Source organism: Dendropsophus ebraccatus, chromosome 2 (genome assembly GCF_027789765.1).
Source record: "Dendropsophus ebraccatus isolate aDenEbr1 chromosome 2, aDenEbr1.pat, whole genome shotgun sequence".
In the NCBI taxonomy this organism is placed as follows: Eukaryota; Metazoa; Chordata; class Amphibia; order Anura; family Hylidae; genus Dendropsophus; species Dendropsophus ebraccatus.
The window spans coordinates 56,106,190-56,130,664 of NC_091455.1; the positions used below are offsets into that span (position 1 = coordinate 56,106,190).

The window sequence follows — 24,475 nt, forward strand, 5'->3', positions numbered from 1 at the left end:
ACTTACTCCGTCCAGAACAGGATTGATAGCTTTTGAGGCTAGCAGTTCTTCCAGCACCATCTAGGAGCCCCGAGGCATTGCTTGTGCAAAAGCGTAAGATCTTACAACTTGCAATGAACCTAGCAGCAGTGGCACGCATGTCAACATGAATAATATTATGTTTATGCATTCACAATTTCCTTGGTAAATCACTGCTGACTTGTATGCTGGTCCCATTAGCCTTTTAGGAGGGTGACTAGTTAACGTGCTCATGTGGTATGGCTGATACATCTTGCTGCATTATTAGTATGCGGCGTGCATATTGTGGAAGCATACCGATTTACATTTATTTATCACACATTTTCCAGTCAATAGATGTTATATAGGATAATAGGTGTTACAATATTAATGCAAATGCTATGCAATGCAAATGGTTAACGCACACTTTGGTGACATTCACAGATGACTGAGCATATACAGTCTATTTTAGTATAAGATGGTGGTGGTAGTACTGGATGTGTATGTGAAGTCTGTGGTCTATTTGTAGTCTTCTGTATATGTATAGAAAAACGCATCTAAATATCCAACAGAGGTCTGGGAATGGGTTATTGACCTCTGACAACAAACTTCCGGACAGGGACATACTGGGAACTTATACTTGAAAAAAAATCTATAGGTGACCATATGCTTTTAATCAGTATCCTCCTCCACTCCAAGGCGGGTAAAACAGGAGCAGGTCCAAGAGGTAATAGTGATATAAAATATCATAAAATGTATTAAAAGAATTATGCCAGCGACACAACGCGTTTCGAGACCGGTCCGGTCTCTTTATCAAGTGTCTAATAATACAAAGGCACATATATATATATATATATATATATTTATAAAGAAAAAAAAATTTAAGGGTGGAACCACCACTGCTTACATCATTACACCCTTAAATTTTATTTTTATTTTTCTTGATATGTATGTGCCTTTGTATTATTATGGTATTAGACACTTGATAAAGAGACCAGACTGGTCTCGAAACGCGCTGTGTCGCTGGCATAATTCTTTTAATAAATTTTATGATATTTTAGATCACTATTACCTCTTGTACCTGCGAGAGAGGAAGGGGCGGTACAGGAGGGCACCAGGGGGTATGAGCACATCCACAGCCTTCCAGAGCTCGGAGTGGATGCCCAGTCAGCTGACACCCAGCCTCATGACCTGATAGGCTAGAGTCGCTCTTGGTTATTGCCTAATCTGGCCCGCCTCCAGGACAGACAGACATGGACACTGCCTGCTAATATGCAACTGCCACAACCTTCACATAAAGGGCAAGAAGCCGTCATTTTTGCAAGAAAAACTTACAGTGAATGTCCATTTTTACTCTTCTTTATACATAAAGAAAAATGGTCTACAGGAAAGCTAAGAGAGCACACTATATGTTATTCCCATTTGTTCACCAAATATCATTTGAAGGCTTCGAGATATACGTCAGAGCTTATGGATCCCAAGGTAAAACATGTAACACCCACCTAACAGGTGTCAACGAGAAAGCCGCTGTCTCCATAGCAGGGACAGGGTGTCTTTTCCTTTCCTTCTAGTCACCTACCTGAGCCCTGTATTTAAAAACAGCGTCCGAGTCATTGTGGCACCCCTCTGGCATTTACTCCCCGCACCCTCTCCAGTATTTTCCAACTTGTAGAAAAATCATTTACAAGTAGTACCACAGTACAAGAAATACACACTGTCCTATGTTCTAATGAAAATTGACTGGTCAATGGCCGGCAAGCCTTGTCTTCCTGAACAATGGGTTAGAGGTCACTGGCTTCCCCATCTATTGTGTTATTGTCATTTGTTGAACCAATTCCTCAAGAGGAAAAGTCAAGAGTTTCCAGTCTGTAAGAAGGATTCAAGAAGCCGCCACCATCATGTGACTTATCAAAGCCATCTGCTTTTTAAGAATCCCTTCAGGATAAATAGATGAGGATTTTCTCTAATGAATTATCTCTGATATTATTCACTGTATATTCTTTCCCCTGCAATGAAGGGTTATCGTGTGTTCCCATGAAATGTGGGTCATTGTGTCTATCGCTGTAACTGTCTTTAACTGAGATAGTAGGAAATGTTTTTGGAGATATGTTTGTTCTGGGTGTCAGATAGACACATTGTAACTGCTGCTGCTCTAACAATTCATTATTCATAGTAAAAGGAGACTTATTACTATAATTAATGCTCAGCAAGGATAAGCCTATGTTTTAAAGGGGTACTCCAGAAATAAATTACATTTTTTTAAAATCAACTGGTACCTGAAGGATACATACATCTATTAATTATTTAGCATATCTCAAGCTTCCCTCTACTTATCAGCTGCTGTATGCTCTGCAGGAAGTGGTGTATTCTTTCCAGTTTGACAAAGTTCTCTCTGCTGCCACCTTTCTGCTGTCCATGACAGGAAGTGGCCAAAGCAGGAGAAGTTTTCTATGGATTTTCAGGCCCCCTTCACATGTCAGGAATGATTATCCTGATATGAAATACGGATAGATATCCTAGGGGTATAGGGTTCTATGGGGTACAGGCACCCTTTAGGATTTTTCCTGAAGTGTTTCTGTGCCAAAAAATAGGCCCTGAAACTATAAGACATGTCCTCTAATTGTTCTGAACTCTGGCACGGATGTCCCATAGGACCCTATGGGGGCGTCCAGAACTCCTAACAGGTCTGAAATTCTGTATGCTTTACAGTCAGCACAGGGCAAGGAGAAGTGCATACAGCACTGTGTTGGACATGGCCAGGAATCATTGGCTCCTGACCCTGTTAATCACACTTCTGGCCATAGGCAGCATTATGCCTCCGGCCACAAGAAGACCCCAAGTGTTGCTGCGCATAAGTGATGTCACCCGTATACTTGCTAAGCCCAAAGACAGAGGGAGAAACTGGATGAGGTCACCGCTGTAGCTTGCAGTAGAGGCAACACTGTCAGACTGGAAAGAATACACCACTTCCTGCAGGACATACAGCAGCTGATAAGTACTGGAAGACTTGAAATTTTTTATAGAAGTCATTTACAGGTCTGTAGGATTTTGACACCAGTTGATTTAACCTCTTAAGGACGCATGACGTAAGAGGTGTTCAGAGCGGGGGTGCGCGGCAACCCTGCTATGAACTGCCGCGGTTCCGGGTGCCCCTTGTAGCCCGGGACCGCAGGTATTAGCGGGCACGGTCCGATCGCCATGGCCGCTAATACAGTAATCAGATGCAGCTGTCAAACATGATTACCGAACGCAGCTTATCCCTGGTGTCTAGTGGGTGAGACGTTGTCCCGGAGGAGAGATCTCTGTACCTGCTGCCAGCCGGGGACCGCTCCAAGATGGCGCCGTCCCCGGCTCAGCACTCATTTGTTTTTGGCTGCAGCAGCCGAAAGCAAACGAGTGCCGATCTCATTGATCTTTGCTGTATAAGTATACAGCAAAGATCTCAATGAGAGATCAAAGTGTATATACTAGAAGTCCCCCAGTATTGTTATTAGTAAAAAGCCCCCTCCCCTAAAAAGCCCCCTCCCCCAATAAAAGTCTGAATCACCCCCCTTTTCCCAGGTTTTAAATAAAAGTAAATAAATAAACATGTTTGCTATCACCGCGTGCGTAATCGCCCAAACTATTAATTAATCACATTCCTGATCTCGCACGGTAAACAGCTCAAGCCCAAAAAAAATCCCAAAGTGCAAAATTGCGCATTTTTGGTTGCATCAAATCTAGAAAAAAATGTAATAAAAAGCGATCAAAAAGTCGGATGCGCAATCAAGGTACCGATAGAAAGAACACATCACGGCGCAAAAAATGACACCTCACACAGCCCCATAGACCAAAGGATAAAAGCGCTATAAGCCTGGGAATAGAGCGATTTTAAGGAACGTATATTTGTTAACAATGGTTTGAATTTTTTACCGGCCATCAGATAAAAGAAAAGTTATACATGTTATTTATCGTTTTAATCGTAACGACTTGAGGAATATGCATAACAAGTCAGTTTTACCCCAGGGCGAATGGCGTAAAAACACAGTCCCCCCAAATAAAAGAAATGCGGTTTTTTTGTTCAATTTCACCACACTTTGAATTTTTTTCTGGTTTCGCAGTGTACTTTATGCAAAAATTCAGCCTGTCATTACAAAGTACAATTAGTGACGCAAAAAATAAGGGGTCATGTGGGTCTCTAGGTGGAAAAATGCAAGTGCTATGGCCTTTTATGCACAAGGAGGAAAAACCGAAAATGCAAAAATTGGCCCCGTCCTTAAAGGGTTAAAAACATTTATTTTCTCTGGAGTACCCCTTTAAAGTTTACCTATCACTTCAAAAACAGACCCCTACAGTATGTCTCTGTACAGCTCCCAGATTCTACAGACAGCAGGCTAGAGAACTTACAGTGATTGTAAGTATGAAAGTAGATGCTCCTGGTAACAGATGAAATAACTGTACCCATAAACTCCTGAGAAAGCTCAATGATACAGCTGCACAGGTAAGCCAAGGATAATCCAGTGTATCAATAGGAGAATTGTTTCATTATAAATAGCAATTCAACCTTTACAAGTTTATAGATGGCTCAGAAAAGCAATGTCAATGCTATGCCAATACCACTTTTGTGATTTTTTTTATATTCTTCAAATGTGTCATTTGCAATATTGTACTGTGTTTGAGCAAAATGCACTGAAAATCCAGTGTTTTATGTTCTATGGAATAGTGAATGGGTTATTTACTAACCACACTTGTGGCATTGCTGTTAGAGAACAATAGTACATGACTGCATAGGACTGACTGTGCATTGTATATAAAGAGTGCAGAGGGGATATGTATGGACTTAGAGACGAATAAGAGTGCTTGATAAGAATGAAACCTGTCTGCCCCCCGACACATCTGCATAAGCAAATCAGTATTTACCTTGTAATAATATTTTGGGAGGATTTTTTAACCCTTGCACCACTGCTTTGTTATATCTCCTAGAAGTTTATGAATAGGTTGACTGGGTGTTTCTATTCCCCTTGTCAACTTTTACTAAAGCAGGTAGGTGTATCATTTAATAGCATTTAAAATGCTTTGACAAAAGGAGTTTGAACATCATTAAAACCAGGTTGCTGTCAACTAAAAATAATCCCCACAATATCTGGATATAGCTGAGAGAAGAGCGTGGTTGTGTGCTTCACTCCCCAGCTTGCCGCTCAATCCATCTCACTGCAGCAGATAGGCTTCATTATAATACTACGAAGCCTTAAATTAGGTGAACGGAGGACTTCGGAGGTGAGCACACGTCCATGAGCTTTTCCTGTGTAGGGACCAGGGATCGGTGAGGGTCTGGGCAATAACGTTCTGGCTGCTAAACATTTTTAACGTTTTGGTGACATGTCAAATTATTATTTTTTTTTTAAGTGACAGTAAATCTTTAAATTATTCTTAGTTGAACAAAATAAAAGGTAAATTTTCAAACTTTAGTTGGCCTAATTATTTCTTTTCTATCTGCATATTATACTGTACTTAGGCCTTATTCACACGTCCCGCACGTCCATGATTGCAGATCCAAAAGCACAGATCAACCTATATCTGAATGATTTCTAGTCTGCTTTTTTACGGATCCACAATCCATTCCATGAAAAAATAGGACATGTGCTAGTGTGGATTGTGAGTGTGGTACGGATTTCCAATAGAAGTCTATGGGATCCGTGTTTTTCACAAATGGCACGATTGTCACATCCATAACGTGTGAAAAACACAGATCGAATCTAAGCAAGCTAGTGCTTTTGTTTTACCAATTTAAGATTTTGTGCGGATAGGTATGCACTATGGATGCATTTACTGCCATTTTTCACGGAGTAAAAATAGCGGCCTATATGCGGACCTAAAAAAAAAAAAATCACTAAATGTGTGTATGAGGTCTAAGGTCTAAATAATTTCAGAAAGACGCCCCATATAGGTAGTACATAAAGAATCCTTTCTACATTAGGTTCATGTGCACAGACCGCCAGGAGTCCCATGAAAAACCCCAGTACATCCTAGAGGCCGTTCTTCTAGTGGAAATAGCTCCATAGTATGCAATGCAAAAAAACAGCATGCCTTGTGTATCAGTCTGATAGAATTCTATAGGAGCTATATTCAGGATATCTGAAACACAGAATTTACAGGTAGCTTCTTATTTTCTAAAGTTTTTTTTTACCTCTATTTAAAGGTTTTATCCAGTGGTATAAATGAATAAAAACTAGATAAAAAGCAATCCCCACTTTATTGATCCTCCACCAACACTCACCAGGTCCTCACTGACAGGCTGCAGGATTCAAATATAGAGTGATCGGGTTCACGCAAACCCAAACTTACAGTAAGTATGCCCATCTCCACCTATTATGTTACAGTACACAACATATATATATATATATATATATATATATATTTTTTTTTTACATTTTAGAGCAGTCAGCACCCTGGAGAGCGCAGACAGCAGCTCACAGGCTGAGACAGAGACAGAAAAAAAAACCAAACGTACAAAGCTTCAGCCTATTACTTCCTATAACATGTAATGGAGGCTGCTTGTTATCTTTTTTAATCTATATGTTTTATTCTATTTTATGTGCATGGTTATGGAGATGGCCATCTTGTTTGGGCATTAAATATATGTATATAAGAATATAAAATATGCTTTACAGCAGCCACATGGACCATGGGAACAGAGGAGTTATCTAGGCATGCTCTGTGACCTGTGCAGAGGAAAAGGAGGGGAGCTGTGACTATCACCTATTGTTAACGGTAGAACCTTTATGTGTTACCTTTATTGTAATCCTGCTTGTAATGATAAGGAGGAGACTGCTGAGAAGTGTTCTCTACAGGATAGGAAGTCTCAGCTTATTATTAGGCTCAGTGGTTAGAATGCAAATCACAAACTCTCAGGATTATTTTTAAATATATATAAAAAAAATGTGCTCAGCATAAAACCTTTGATATAAGCGTCGCCTCCTAGTGTCACTGACACACAGTTCAGCCAATCACTGTGCACAGCGGTGACCCTCCTCTGCCAATTGGCTGACCAGACATCTCCCTTTAATTCATTTAAGTTTATCCTATGACTAGGGATTAGTGAACTTTGGGTAAGTTTGGGTTTGTGCAAACTTAATCAATTGCCATTGAATTCTCTAGGGCTGCATCCATCTTCTCTAGGCTGCAGGGTTCAAATGTAGAGTGATCGGGTTCACGTGAACCTGAACTTACAGCAAGTTTGCCCATCTCTACCAATGACGTTACAGTACACAACATATATAGGGGGAGATTTATCAAAAATGGTGTAAAGTGAAACTGCCTCAGTTGCCCCTAGTCAGATTTCACTTTTCATTCCTCACAGTCTCTTTGGAAAATGAAAGGTGGAATCTGATTGGTTGCTAGGGGTAACTGAGCCAGCTTCACTTTACACCATGTTTGATAAATCTCCCCCATAGTTTTTACCAAGAAGCCAATTTTTAAATTTTAGAGCAGTCAGCACCCTGGAGAGCGCAGACAGCCGCACACAGGCTGAGACTGAGAGAGATAGAAATAAAAGAATTGTTCAAAGCTTCCACGGATTACTTCCTATAACATGCAATGGAGGACGCTTCATATTCAAAAGAATTCCCAATGAATTCCTGCTTCATAAAGGTACGGGTCATGAATGCTGTATCTCACTGAATTAATATTCCAGAGTCTCGTCATGAATAATGGTGCAGCCCTCTTTGGTCTCCTCCATTGCACGATAGCCATTTTTGCTAGGATCTGGTGACCTTCGTCTGTGCCACGGTATAATGGAAGCTACAGCAGGAAAACACAATGAAATAAGCGGCATGCTTTGCATTTTCCAATACGCTACACTTCAATGCCTCCCCTGTGTATGTGCCATGTGGTGACTGATCAGCCCAAAAAGGATATTCAGTCTTACAGCCTACTGAAATGAATATGTTACACCGTGTAAAACTGTGTCTAACAATACAGAGCAATGAAATGAGATTCCCCTACCATAACATTATGACAAATTCCATCCAACGTACACAATTTTTTTTTTGTTTCTCGCTAACAAAAAAAATAAATTAGATTTGCTAAAAAGGCAAAGAAGCATTACTATGGATCTGTCAAAATATATGTATGTTTCAGGATGATTACTGACAGGCGCTATGCTCCAATGAACCCCAAGGGTTGTGTCTGCTTCAGTAGGCAAGGAATAAGACGAGGCATCTCTCCCCATAGAAAACTATTACTGCCCCTTACATATTCCAGATTTAAAGCAAATATCCAATTTAGTAGGTTAGCCCTGTAAAAGAAAAAAATGTAAAATATAATAAGTTCCATTTACATAATTGCTACATAAGACGGCTGGGAATAAAGGATACACAAAATAGGAGAATTTTGTCAAAGAAAATTACGTTTAAGAGACAAGAGTCGGATCCTGAACTCATATTATAATACACCGTATAAAAGGGAAAATAAAATACTTGGCTATTTTTTTTTTTTTGTGTGCAAATTTTATTCATAACCAAAAAACCTATCGCTAATAATTAAAGGGGACATACTGTAATTATAACGCAGCCCTATTACCTTTACATTGTCTGATTACAACTGTAACCCCTATTACCTTGCAGCTGGGAGAGAGAGAATATCTTCTAATACCGTAGTTAAAGGAATTGCCTGCTTTAGACAACCCTTTTCCACTTGACCTATTAGGGCACATGGATGTAATAGAGGAAGGTCCCCTGAGTGACCTTCCTATGTAATAGCCAGGGCCAGACTTGACCATGCATTATATGGATGGATCATTTCAGTGCAACAGCAATACTAGCCGGCCAGCTCATCACCAGGGAGTCCCTTCAGACAGATGGGGTTGTTCACCCTAGACAGCTCCTTTAAGGTAGCAATTTACTGCACTGTGTGTATTAGCACAAAAATCAGCTGTAACATGCAGGTAACCAAACAGCACACATAAAGCACATGTCTATTTTTATTTTTTGTACATGGTTATGGCGACAGCCATATTGTTTGGGCATTAAAAAATATGCATTACAGCAGCCATGGACCATAAGAACAGAGGAGGTACCTAGGCATGCTCTGTGACCTGTGCATAGGGGAGGAGGAGAGCTGTGACTATCACCTATTGTTAATTGTAGAACAGTTATTATCTTTAGGTGCTACCTTTATTGTAATCCTGCAACATCCTGCGAAATCCATCCTCTACAGGATAAGGAGTCGCAGCTTATTATTAGGCTTAGTAGTCAGAATGAAAACCATACGTTTTAAGGATTATTTTTAAACACAGAAAAAATATGCGGGAAAAAATATGTTCAGTAAAAACATTTTTTTATTTAGGCTGTCCGTAGCCCTCTGCAAATACACAGATCCATTCATTGGTGAAGGGTGGTCCTATGGGAGTGTGAAGGAGCCCATTCAATAGGTCATTTAGCAATAGGTCATTTTCTGAAGACATATTCCCTTTAAGGTGTTATTCAGAATTAAAGCACTTAACCTCTATTCACAGGATAAGGGATAAGGGTCAGATGACAAAGGGTCTAACCACTGGGACCTGCCTCTGATTTTAGAACAGGGCCCTGAGCCTGTTATGAATGGAGTGACGAGTTGCAAATCTGCTCAGTCATTCACTATGGGAGCTGCTGAAGGTAGCCGGGCGCTGTAGCTGACTACCTTCAGCTGCTCCATAGGCAATGAATGAAGTTGCAGCGCCCACACACATCTCCCTGCTCATTCACAGACCCACTCTGGAGGGAGCAGTCCTGTGTGTTCTATGGGGAAGCTTAACTCTCTGAGAACAAAGGGGTCGGGCAGTGACTTTCCACCACGTCTGACCACTATCTCAACCAACATCATCTGATGGTGGATGATTCAGGATCATACCGATGGCCAAACCTGCTGATGAACGTATACTGGGTTCACACTATGTATATTTCAGGCTGTATTTGGTCCTCATGTCAGGTCCTCATAGCAACCAAAACCAGGAGTGGATTGAAAACCCAGAAAGGATCTGTTCACACAATGTTGAAATTGAGTGGATGGCCGTCATATAACGGTAAATAACTGCCATTATTTCAATACAACAGCCGTTGTTTTAAAATAACAGCAAATATTTGCCATTAAATGACGGCCATCCACTCAATTACAACATTATGTGAACATAGCCTTTCTGTGTTTTCAATCCACTCCTTGTTTTGGTTGCTATACAGCCTCAAACATACAGCCTCAAATATACGTAGTGTGAACCCAGCTCAAGGTGTATGGGGACCTTTAAAGTGTCACTGTCGTGATAACTTTAAGAATGTAAATGAACAGTAGATGTGAAATAAAGCAAGCTTGCAATATACATTCTTTTTTTTTGTCCAGGTCCAGCCTCCAGAAGGCAGATTTTCTGACTTGTGCTAGTTAAAAAAAAAAAAAAACTAACCACAAGAATTCTGGCCAGTACAGAGTCACGGCTCAATATATATCTGTCAATCACATGACTGCCTTCTCTCTGTGCACGCTCGCATGGCCTGGGACTGTTTTTTAACTCTTTGAGAATAACACAGTCAGAAAACAGGAAGTGCCGTGTTCTCCACGATAACTAAAAAATAAATAAATAATGATTGGAAATTGTAAACTTGCTTTATATCAGATCTACTGTTGATTTAGATTTTAAAAGTTAGAACGACAGTGACACTTTAAGGATAAGTGATACGTAACTTTAACTCAGAATAGCCCTTCAGGGCACAATCCCCTGTGCTACCATTGACTTTACTGTTCCATTATCTCTCTTTTCCTAGGAGTCTGTGGCTTTTGGATAAAGCGTTCAGTGGAGCAGGGCTGGAATCACAGTGATCACACACCGTTGCGGTCAATCACAGCTGATTTTCCATGTCGGGAGGTAAGGTAGTATACAATCAGACACTCGCTGAACATTACCTATTATATTCTGTGTTTACAGAACAGTCGGAAAGAGAGACGACCATTTATTTTCTATGCTGTATAAATAGCTATGTGTATTCTGTACTTTAAACGCCCGGGTCCTTGAGCCATTTAGATAAAGCTGCCTATGTAATGGATAGCTGGGGGTGAAATGCCACCGGTGAAAAATGACTCTTCTTTTACAAATTAATTCAACTGTTTTCAAAAGGGAAAACTTCTGCTGCAGATTGGAGCTGGAAAGGTCAGATATGCATAGTAAAGTCCTTACACGAAAGATTTTTTTTTACTTGACTTGAGAGCCGTACTTAATCATTTGGATATTTAAGTGCAATAAAAATACACATTAAAAAAAAACAACCTTTATGTCGCCTCTTATCCAGGTAATGGACGGATCCGACAGTTTATAGTTTGTGGATGTTCCGGATTATTTGGTAGATTCACATGCATGGGACGTGAAAACTAATGTTACATGTATAAATCACCATCCTACATAATGGGCGGTAGGACAGACACATTGAGAAATTGATCTGTACCGATAACAGAGTCTGCAGCAGGGATATATGAGTCTACTCATTGACTAGAAATCCTGCTGAGGCCAGCAATACTGTAACAAGACGTGTTATTATCCAGACAGCAATCATTGTAGGCTGAAGTTTCCCCATAAGACTGAGCTCATGGCGCTATTACCATAGGTGACTGAGGATACAGCATCTAGTATCAGCCAGGGATGAGGCCTCCTTGACCAGAGGAAACAATACAGTATCCCTCCAGCTTAAAATCCCTGTCTGGTGACTTACATGTAGGGATTTGGGGCTTGGGAGCCACATCAGTAGGGTAGCAGCTACATCTACTATGCAAAATAAAGGGGCCACAATGCTGGTCTAGTGCTCTGTACCTTTAATTCTGTGCCCAATACCACACAAGTCAGACACCAACTTAACCGCGCTCTACAATCCTTATATGCAGTGACTGGAATCAACTCTGCATGGGGTTCTCCCAGATTCTAATGCCTCTCAGAGACCCACAGAGATACCGTAGGAAACTTAAAGATCAAGAGTCACTTTGGGTCAACTAAAACATGGTGGACCTGTTGGAGAATAAAACTGTCCCAGCCATGGTCAAGGACCATGCGGAAACTGTGTTACCAAGTTTATTTGCAACCACCAAGTGTAACCTGCAACCACCAAGCATACTGTACGGAAAGTAACCTGCAACCACCAACTGTGCTGTATCACCAAGTGTGATCTGCAACCACCAAGCATACTGTACCACCAAGTGTAACATGCAAGCACCAACTGTGCTGCACCACCAAGTGTGATCTGCAACCACCGAGCATACTGTACCACCAAGTGTGATCTGCAACCACCGAGCATACTATACCACCAAGTGTGATCTGCAACCACCAAACATACTATAGCACCAAGTGTGATGTACAACCATCAACTGTGCTGTACCACACAGTGTAATCTGCAAGCACCAAGCATACTGTCCCTCCAAGTGTAATCGGCAAGCACCAAGCATACTGTACCACCAAGTGTGATCGGCAAGCACCAAGCATACTGTACCACCAAGTGTAACCTGCAAGCACCAACTGTGTTGTATCACCAAGTGTGATCTGCAACCACCAAGCACACTGTACCACCAAGTGTAACCTGCAAGCATATTTTACCACAACTGCAATAAAAAAAATGCACTTTACCACCAGCTGTGACCTGCAGCCACCAAACATACTGTGCCACCTAGTGCGTCCTGCAACTATCAACTGTGTTGTGCCATTTATGAAAAAAATCATTGTTGGTTTATCCATTTATCTACAATAAAGTTTTGCACAGTTTCTTCTGGGGAGCAACCCCCTCATGCAGATTTACAAAGCAAAATGAAGCCAAAATGTCACCAAATAGAGTTCATCATGCCACGGACAACATCTTGAACAATTTGGTGCAATCTGCAATAATTTTTTCTTGTATCCCCGATTCTGAGAACTTATGATCTCCAGGTAGGAAAACTTTCCCCTCCATGCGGGTGAATGAGAGGCATGCCTTTTTCCTATACGCAGCTTTCATCCAGGATATGTTTGTTTCCCTATAATTGTTTCGCTTATCTGTGGTAATTGCTAAGATTGGAAAAGAATAGCAGAAGCTTTATTTTGCATGAGCGAATTACGGATGATTTTTGATGCTATTATGTATACGGCTCTTTTCAGAAGCTATGTTAATGAGTTTTGGAGTACAGGCAAGTATATGCACCGTGTCAGGGGAAAACTCGGCTATTATCATGATGTGGTTGGCTAGCCAGCCATATTCCTAGAGTGCTATTTACATTTCATATAAAGCCTCCATATCGTACATTTATCTGCGTCTGCTTCTTGGGATGCTGGCTAAAAAAAGACATCTCTTAACTAGGTGCACTGAGATGATTTGTCAGGGCTGCGGCCAGACTGGGATGACAAACAGGGCTATATACTGTACAATACACAGATGGATTGCAGCTAGTATAGATTCTGCATTAAAATGTAGAGCAAAGCAGAAGGCTGAGATGAAACTTAAAGGGCTACTAGACTTTTTCGTAGCAAAAATAGACAAAGGACAACTGTAGAGTATCAAACCGAATCTATATACACAGAGTGGCCCAAAAGTAGGTGGACAGTACATGTAATAGGGAGATTTATCAAACATGGTGTAAAGTGAAACTGGCTCAGTTGCCCCTAGCAACCAATCAGATTCCACTTTTCATTCCTCACAGACTCTTTGGAAAATGAAAGGTGGAATCTGATTGGTTGCTAGGGGCAACTGAGCCAGTTTAACTTTACACCATGTTTGATAAATCTCCCCCTTCATAACTCTATTACACATACTGTCCACCTACTTTTGGACCACGCTGTGTGTATATATATATATATTATGTATATATATATATATATATATATATATATATATATATATATATATATAATAGATAGATAGATATACACACACATGCATGCAGAGTCCACTCATAAGAAACACACCAGTGGCAAATGACAAAGTCCACTATAAACTATTGCCCTCTGGTGGTGTGGTGGGTCAGTACGTAGTTATGGTATACTCCATGGTATATACTAGGGCCCTGGAAGCTGACAATAGCTGCAGCTGCAAGAGCCTGGGTGGAGATACTCACATACATACATTGATATAGGTTGCCACATCATATATATGGAGGATTTGTATGCAAGGCATTTATGACATGTCCTATAAATATAATGTGAATGTCTATGGAATGCTCCTTTAAACTTCTCTGAAAACCCCTCCGGCTGTAGGTCAGGCCTCAAACGTCTAGAAGACTGGAATGCTGGGGAGACCTTGTCAGGCACAAAGATGCATTTATCGGGAATGGGAAACTTTGCAACAGTATGGTTATTAGAAACATTGCCTCTTTCTCCACTTATGAGTCACTTCCATCCGCTTCCCCAAAATCAGAGAGATCCAGTTAAATGCTGCCCATGTTCTATTAAAAGGGGAGGGGGTGAGGAAGCTGCTGAATAGCGACAGAGAGATTTGGCTGCAGATTGTCATATCCTGTGAGAAATAAGTGTTATATCCTACCTAGGGATTGGATTCACACTACATTTTTTTCATCCGTTTCTGTAAAAAATATTTGTGTGCATCCATTTGGATCAGTTTTTTCCTTGATTTCAGTAATAAAAAAAACACATCAAAACACAAACGTAGTGTGAACCCAGCCTTACCATCTCAGTACGGTTCTATAATGTCCTCCATCATGCTGCTGTGATATAGGGGAGCAGGATACCTTCTTATACATGTGTGCAGTGTATGGGGAGCATTGTAGCAGCTAGTCTACACCCACTAAGTTCAGGGAAAACTGACAACTGCTGAGGAGAAAACTGGTGATAAATGTTATAACCAGAAATACTGCTACGCCTTCCGTACATACAACCCATTTTAATTCTGAAGAGTCACTTGAAATGCCTAACCTTTATGTGCATAAAGCGAACCCCGTTCTGTTTCTTTTACTTTGTATTATTACTATACTGTTTTCCTAAAATGATACTTTAGTGTAAACAATAATATAAAAAAAATGCATATACAGTGTGTATATATATATATATATATATACACACACACACACACACACACACATCTTTACTGGAGTGGAAAAACTCCATCTCCAGCCACTCCAGTTCTTCAGGAACGGCATCTCTAGCCCCATTTGATAAGTCAAGATCAAGTATAGCGGTAATACATGGAGCCTGGGTACTTTTTCTTCCTACAGCTTGACCTCACTTCCTGAGATGAAAGCCTGTCATGTAAAACTATTTATAAGGAAAATGTGTATCGTTCAGTACAATCACAAGCATTGAGCATCCGGCATATAGATCAATAGATTAATCTGTATGCGGCACAAGGCGCTCGCACGTCTGTAATTCACCATCTTTCACACTGTGCATTAAAAAGCCTACAGAATAGTAAATAAACTCAAAGTATTGAGGCGAAGCCGGAGCAATGCACATATAATGGCTGACAATCCCATATATTTCCAGCAGAGTCACTGACAGGGATACTCTACAGTCACTTATAGCGCACGAACACCACAGAAATACATCATTGGTCTCCATTACATCTATTGAGTGCAGTTATGGCTTGGTTTTAGGTTAGATTTACACGCACTGTATAAGCTGTGGATTCTATGCAATGTAATTCAATATAAGTAAATTGTAGAACAAAGCATATACAGCATATATAGTGTGAGTGTTGTGGCATCAAAAGGTCCCAAATTTTTGTGAGACGTCGGTCATACAGAGAATAAAGCAATAAAGCAATAGCGAGAGAGATATCACCAATCAATAGACCGGAAATCCAAAAACCATCAATCTAATAGACATAAAATAAACAATACACATACAAACAGCCACAGGATATTATCCAAAGGAAAGATATAAAAATAAAAAGCAGCAATCACCACAAAACATACAATGATAATGATCTCAAGTCATATGATCGTGTACATATGTCGCCTCACCCTCTTTATATGGGCATTTTAACTCTTTACTTTCTGTCCACTTATCTTAAAGGGATCTGCTCTGTATTCCTTCAGCCTATAGCTCCTATTTTTAACGCTGGAAACAACAGGAGAGAAAAGAGGATACAGTGATATACACTGTATGGAAAATAACTTACAGAGTTGGCACTATCAAGCTGAATAAGCATAGTACATGGGTACATTTGTTGGTAAGTATGCATGACAAAGGCCAATGGTGCCAAAATGTTGCACCTTGTGATAAAGGTCTGATTATTGACCAGAATCCTGACTCCGCTGTGACCTTTTGTATCTTTGTTTCTCTATCTATCTATAGCCAGTCAAGAGAAGAATATTTGGGACTTTAATCCAAGTAGAATAAAGTGAATCTGCCAGGGATTGTTGGCACAGAGGCACATCAGACCCCATAATAAAGATAGAGCTGATGACACACATTTTGGGGATAATTTTGAATTTGACTGGTGGGGGACTCTACTGTCAGACCACCACCACCACCACCACCAATTAGTTTTTTGGTCCCCCATCCTGTCTATAGGTGATATTTTCAGGTTGGAATTACCACCTTGATGCATGTCATTATAATTTACTTGCCTGGTCATACACCTGTTATATACATTATCAATATTTAGCATGACACCTCACCAGATGTCTATAGCACCGGGCATATGGTATCTAGAGACCAATAGCAGTGTTATAATTCTGATGATAATAGAATATAACATAATATAGAAACACTGTAAGACAAGTCAGATATAATACTCATCCCAACTAAAGAGTCCATCTTTCTCCTGGAGAAAAACTAGTTGTCCCCAGTCCTGGGATGTGGAACCTTTGTCCCCAGTCCTGGGATGTGGAACCTTTCTCCCCAGTCCTGGGATGTGGAGTTCCTCTGTTATTCCTCTTGGATATTTAAAAATAAATTGAACAGTTACAAGTTGGGGGCGTGTCCCTACACTGTCCAACATTGTCCAATCAAAGCTGACGCCCCCTTAACAAGAAAGTGGGAAAAGGTGACACCCAGTTGTCAATTTATTAATATTCAAGCGGAAAAACAGGAACGGCACAACACAGTCCTGTTGTACATATAATGTCTTCCAGTAACCTTGTATTTTATTAATTTGCTCATTCTGGGCTTAGTCGTTTCAGTAGTGACTGACAGCCATCTCTGTATGAATGTTTCTCCCTGAAAGAGTGTCAATCTTTAGATGAGACCACCCCTGGACTTCTTGCAGGAATCTGTTCACACAAAACTAGATCTGTCTGCTTACCTCATCCTATTCTATAAGATGGAAAACAGACTTTTCATGGTGACAGGTTCCCTTTAAATAAATCACATGACTAATATCTTATAATGTGATGATGTATACGGCATGGGTGAAGAGTTCTTGTGATACAGCACAGACTTCTAAGATAACGTCATTCATTGTAAAGGTGAGAGAGCATCTGCTATAGGAGACGTGTGGAATCCCAGGCACATACATAGCTGATGATACATAGGATCAGGACAATAGGATCACCTGTGTGATCAGGTGGATGCGGACGGTGGCACATCGTGTCCCAGCGCCTGTAAATCACAGGCCGGTAGCTGCAGTCCTTCAGTGTATTCAGAGATAATTTGACGTTAAGCAGACACAGCAGGGCTCCTATTCTCTTTACAGTTGTAAAGCTGATGCCAGCTGAAGCCTAGTGGCTCTCGAAAGCGGCATCCTTAGAAAGAGTAAAGCTACGGCCAATGATTTCTATGGAGTCCCTGGATATGACAAGTATCCTCAATGCCGAATATACAAACCAGATGTCATAGTCCAGGCAACCCCCGGTGTACCCGGCAGAGAGGCACAACCATGTACACCGCTTCATACTATAGGAGCCATGATAGTCACAGGAGTAGCCTACAGACACAATGTAACAGAGACTATCGAGGCTTACATGGCCCTGTCACGTGTCTACAAGTGACTGGACTCGCCTCATGATGTCACCTGTAGTCCCAGTATATAGGGGCTGCTGGACAATGATGGGAAGAAGTAGTACTATGGGTGCAAGGACAGATGGCTGCTGAAATAACCTATAGAACAATCCTGTCCATCATCACATCCCAACGCCAGTCACTGTACACACACTCAATAAAACAGAAGTAGCAGTGTACTTAAAGGGAAACTCCACGTTTAGAGCTATAACTTTATAGTATAAACTTCATCATTTAGGAGGAACATGGTTTGATAATACACAATGAGATGAGTGTATCGACCACCTAGCTGACCCTATAGAGTGTAGGGTGTAGATGGATAACTCCTATCCCTCCCCTGCACCTATCAGTTTACATTGTAAAGTTAGGGCCCTTCCAGTGTCCTTGTTACCTCATGTGCTGACAGAAAGGCCCCCCAATAATCCACATGTGCACATGTGTATACTATAGGTTCTATAGACTGCTTATATAGATTGGTGAGAACATCTATGGCTACTAGAGACCCCTACGTACAGGAGTACATGTGAATAAATTCTACAGACCCGCATATAAATCTGAGCATGTGTGTACAGGTTCTACAGACCTCCAAACACAGAGGGCGAGAGCACTTGTCTATAGGTTCTACAGACCTCCAAACACAGAGGGAGAGAGCACTTGTCTATAGGTTCTACAGACCCTTCCCCCATACACAGAGGGCGAGAGCACTTGTCTATAGGTTCTACAGACCCTTCCCCCATACACAGGGGGTGAGAGCACATGTCTATAGCTTCTACAGACCCTTCCCCCATACACAGAGGTGAGAGCACATGTCTATAGGTTCTACAGACCCTTCCCCCATACACAGAGGTGAGAGCACATGTCTATAGGTTCTACAGACCCTTTCCCCATACACAGAGGTGAGAGCACATGTCTATAGGTTCTACAGACCCCTCCCCCATACACAGAGGTGAGAGCACATGTCTATAGGTTCTACAGACCCTTCCCCCATACACAGAGGTGAGAGCACATGTCTATAGCTTCTACAGACCCTTCCCCCATACACAAAGGTGAGAGCACATGTCTATAGGTTCTACAGACCCTTCCCCCATACACAGAGGTGAGAGCACATGTCTATAGGTTATACAGACCCTTCCCCCATACACAGGGGGTGAGAGCACATGTCTATAGGTTCAACAGACCCTTCCCCCATACACAGGGGGTGAGAGCACATGTCTATAGCTTCTACAGACCTCCAAACAGAGGTGAGTGTAGTTGTCTATAGGTTCACAGACCCCCCTCCCCCATACACAGAGGTAAGAGCACCTGTCTATAGGTTTAACAGACCTCCAAACACAGAGGTGACAGAACTTGTCTATAGTTTCTAAAGACCCCGACCCATACACAGAGGTAAAAGCACTAGTCTTTAGGTTCTACATACCCGCTCCCTATACACAGGGGTAACAGCACTTGTCTATAGGTTCTACAGACCCCCTTCCTATACACAGGAGTGGGCACATGTCTAGAGTTTCTACCATAAACATAAAGATCACATGTCTATAGGTCCGATAAACCCTCATATACAGGTGTGGGCACACATGTATACTGTAGGTTCTATAGATACCCCACTATATATATATACACACACACACACACACACACACACATATGTGCAAATGTAGGTTCTATAGACCCCTATTTACAAGGGTTGGCACATAACTTTAGAACCTATACACATGCTCATGTCTATATACAGGGATGTATAGAACATACAGATGCTTGGCTCACCTCTGGGACCTAGAGAACCTATAGACATGTTCTCATCCCTGTAACTGGATCTCTAAATCATATAGACAATATGTTCTTAGATTTATATGAAGGCCTATAGATTCTATAGACATTTGTTCACCCCTGTAAATGGCACATTACAGAACCTACAGATATAAGTATACGTTCTATAGACCCCATATAAAGAGATGACAACATATTGGGCTGAGCACCTATATACATGGGTGAGCACCTGTGTAAACCCCCATATACAGGGCTGAGTGCAAGAGTATACTGTAGGTTCTATAGACCTCCCTAGCTTAGTACATGTGTGTAGGCTCTATAGACCCCCTCCCCCCATGTACAGAGCTGGCACGTGTCTATAGATACAGCTCCACATATATAGGGCTGAGCACAAGGGTACAATGTAGGTTCTATAGAACCCCATATACAGGGCTGAACACATGTTTCCTGTAGGATCTATAAACCCCCATATACAGGGCGGAACATGTGTATACTGTGAGATCTATTGACCCCCATATACATGGCTGAACACATGTGTATAGTGTAGGTTCTATAGACTCCCATATATTCAGGGCTGAGAACATGTGTATACTGTAGGTTCTATAGACTCCCATATACAGGACTAATCACATGCACATGTGTATACTGTAGGATTTAAAGACACCCCATATACAGGACTGAATACATGTACATAACTGAGTACATGTGTATACTGTAGGTCCTATAGACCCCCATATACATGACTGAGTACATGTGTATACTGTAGGATTTAAAGACACCCATATACAGGACTGAATACGTGTATACTGCGAGATCTATAGACGTCCATATACATAACTGAGTACATGTGTATACTGTAGGTCCTATAGACACCCCATATACATGGCTGAGCACGTGTATACTGTAAGGTCTATAGAAGCCAATATGCAGTGCTGAGCACATGTGTATACTGTAAGTCCTATAGACCCCCATATACATGGCTGAGCACGTGTATACTGTAAGGTCTATAGAAGCCAATATGCAGTGCTGAGCACATGTGTATACTCTACTGTAGGTTCCATAGACACCCCCTCCCCCATATACACGGCTGAGCAGGTGTACTGTGTAGGTTCTATAGACCCAAAATATATACCGGTCTGAGTAAATGAGTATGCTGTAGCATCTATAGACACCCCATATACAGGACTGAACACATGCATATACTGTAGGTTCTATAGACCATCATATACATGGCTGACCACATGTGTACGATGTAGGTTCTATAGACAACTATATACAGGGCTGAGTACATGTGTATACTGTAGTTCCCCCCCCCCCCATATACAGGGCTGGGCATGTGTATATGTTCTATAAACCTCAGTATACAGGGTTGTGTATACTGTAGGTATATAGACCCCCCCCCATATACAGGGTTAAGCACATGTTTACACTGTAGGTTTTATAGACACAGCCCCCCCATATACAGGGCTGAGAACATGTATATACTATAGACCCCCATATACACGGCTGAGAACATGTGTACACTGTAGACCCCCACATACAGAGCTGAGCACATGTGTATACTATAGACCCCCATATACAGGGCTGAGCACATGTATACACTGTAGACCCCATATACAGGGCTGAGCACATGTGTATACACTATAGACCCCCATATACAGGGCTGAGCACATGTATACACTGTAGACCCCCATATACAGGGCTGAGCACATGTGTATACTATAGACCCCCATATACAGGGCTGAGCACATGTGTATATACTATAGACCTCCATATACAGGGCTGAGCACATGTGTATACTATAGACCCCCATATACAGGGCTGAGCACATGTGTATATACTATAGACCCCCATATACAGGGCTGAGCACATGTGTATACTATAGACCCCCATATACAGGGCTGAGCACATGTGTATACTATAGACCCCCATATACAGGGCTGAGCACATGTGTATACTATAGACCCCCATATACAGGGCTGAGCACATGTGTATATACTATAGACCCCCACATACAGGGCTGAGCACATGTGTATACTATAGACCCCCATATACAGGGCTGAGCACATGTGTATATACTATAGACCCCCATATACAGGGCTGAGCACATGTATACACTATAGACCCCATATACAGGGCTGAGCACATGTATACACTATAGACCCCCATATACAGGGCTGAGCACATGTGTATATACTATAGACCCCATATACAGGGCTGAGCACATGTGTATATACTATAGACCCCCATATACAGGGCTGAGCACATGTATACACTATAGACCCCCATATACAGGGCTGAGCACATGTGTATATACTATAGACCCCATATACAGGGCTGAGCACATGTGTATATACTATAGACCCCATATACAGGGCTGAGCACATGTGTATATACCATAGACCCCATATACAGGGCTGAGCACATGTATACACTATAGACCCCCATATACAGGGCTGAGCACATGTGTATATACTATAGACCCCCATATACAGGGCTGAGCACATGTGTATATACTATAGACCCCCATATACAGGGCTGAGCACATGTGTATATACTATAGACCCCATATACAGGGCTGAGCACATGTGTATACTATAGACCCCCATATACAGGGCTGAGCACATGTGTATACTATAGACCCCCATATACAGGGCTGAGCACATGTGTATATACTATAGACCCCATATACAGGGCTGAGCATATGTGTATACTATAGACCCCCATATACAGGGCTGAGCACATGTGTATATACTATAGACCCCCATATACAGGGCTGAGCACATGTGTATATGCTATAGACCCCCATATACAGGTCTGAGCACATGTGTATACTATAGACCCCCATATACAGGGCTGAGCACATGTGTATATACTATAGACACCCATATACAGGGCTGAGCACATGTGTATATACTATAGACCACCATATACAGGGCTGAGCACATGTGTATATACTATAGACCCCCATATAGAGGGCTGAGCACATGTGTATATACTATAGACCCCATATACAGGGCTGAGCATATGTATACACTATAGACCCCCATATACAGGGCTGAGCACATGTGTATATACTATAGACCCCATATACAGGGCTGAGCACATGTATACACTATAGACCCCCATATACAGGGCTGAGCACATGTGTATATACTATAGACCCCATATACAGGGCTGAGCACATGTATACACTATAGACCCCCATATACAGGGCTGAGCACATGTGTATATACTATAGACCCCCATATAGAGGGCACATCCCCATAGGGCGGTGTACACACACACGCGGTTCTCACCTCCAGAGCTGTCCTAGCTGCAGGATATGGATGAGTGACTGCAGGAGCCAGATGCAGAAGGAGCAGGACGCGGAGCGGGTGCTGTGGGCCCGGGTGGCGGGGCTGCTCCCGGTGGCCGGGTTCCCGGGCTTGTTGCTGGCCGTAGACGCCTGTCTCTGCGGGGTAGAAGGTCGCACGTCCGCCTCTCCCGGCGCTGCCGCGGTCCCCGTCTTGGCGTCCACCGGGGAGCACTGGGCGCTGTTCTCGGTGCTGAAGTCGTGCACGAACCACCTGAAGCTGAAGACCTGCACGGAGAGCGAGCCGAGCAGCACGAAGAACAGCGTCAGCCCGAACCACCAGCGCTGGCCCCGCACGTAGTAGTCCACGGACAGCCAGATGTCGCTGCCCACATCGGCGAAGTACACGGCCACCGCGGCCAGGATCCACAGGCAATCCCACACCGAGTACCGGCGCTGCTCCCGGGCCAGGCGCAGGCACAGCCCCGGGGACCCCCCGCCGCCCGCCGCCACTCTGCTACTGCAGCAGCACCGGGAGCCGCCGTCCGAGCAGCCCCCATCCCCGGCACCGGAGCCCGGCTGGGAGCCCGACGCCAAGCCCTGCACCGAGCCCGAGTGGTCGGAGTTCTGCAGCGGGGTGAAGGCGACGTCGCTCTTCTTCATCTTCAGCATCCCGTCCGACTTGGCCGCCATGATGGGGAGACGGAAAAAAATAAAAAAAGAATCAAAAATGTATTAGTGAGAGTACCGGGAGCGGAGCGGCAGATCCCTCCTTTATTATGTGACAGCAGCAGCGGCGCTGGCCTCCGCCCCTCCCCGGCCCGCCGGCCGCCCCCACCGCCTCCTCCTCCTCCCGGGGGCCGGCCCGCCGAGAGCGCCGCCTGTCTGCGTGCAGAGCCAACCTCACCCTGCAGCCCCCCGCCTCACACCGGCGGATGATGGGATGAGGTCATCCCTCTCCTCTGCCTCCCCTGTCACCAGCGGGAGGAGGAGGGATGCAGCAAGGCGGGGAGAGGGGTGAACCGAGGATAGACCGACCACAAAGCGGGAGGCGCCCGCCACTCACAGCGTCCCCCGGAGGACGCTCAGCATCCGCTATAGGACTCACAGCATCCCCTATAGGACGCTCCGCAGCCAGCGTGACATTCAGCGCCCCCTAGAGGACACTCTGGGCATTCACTATGACATTCATCTATAGGACACAGCAATGTAATATATATATGCTATAGGACACAGCAATGTAATATATATGGTATAGGACACAGCAATGTAATATATATGTACTATAGGACACAGCAATGTAATATATATGCTATAGGACACAGCAATGTAATATATATGCTATAGGACACAGCAATGTAATATATATATGCTATAGGACACAGCAATGTAATATATATATATGCTATAGGACACAGCAATGTAATATATATATATGCTATAGGACACAGCAATGTAATATATATGCTATAGGACACAGCAATGTAATATATATGTACTAAAGGACA

The 24,475-nt window shown here is 42.6% G+C and overlaps 1 protein-coding gene across 2 annotated transcripts in view; it reads right to left on the minus strand.

Moving 5' to 3' along the window:
• The window catches only part of XKR4 (XK related 4), a 239,584-nt gene extending 215,889 nt beyond the window's left edge, over positions 1-23,695 (minus strand). The window contains exon 1 of one of the 2 annotated variants that reach the window (XM_069957572.1): positions 22,972-23,695. In XM_069957572.1, the coding sequence (XP_069813673.1) occupies positions 22,972-23,660 (689 nt within the window). In that variant the 5' untranslated portion in view covers positions 23,661-23,695. Of the gene's footprint in view, positions 1-7,653; positions 7,670-22,971 lie in introns of those variants that run through there. The other variant, XM_069957574.1, reaches the window with a different exon arrangement.
• Between the last annotated feature and the right edge of the window lie 780 nt (positions 23,696-24,475).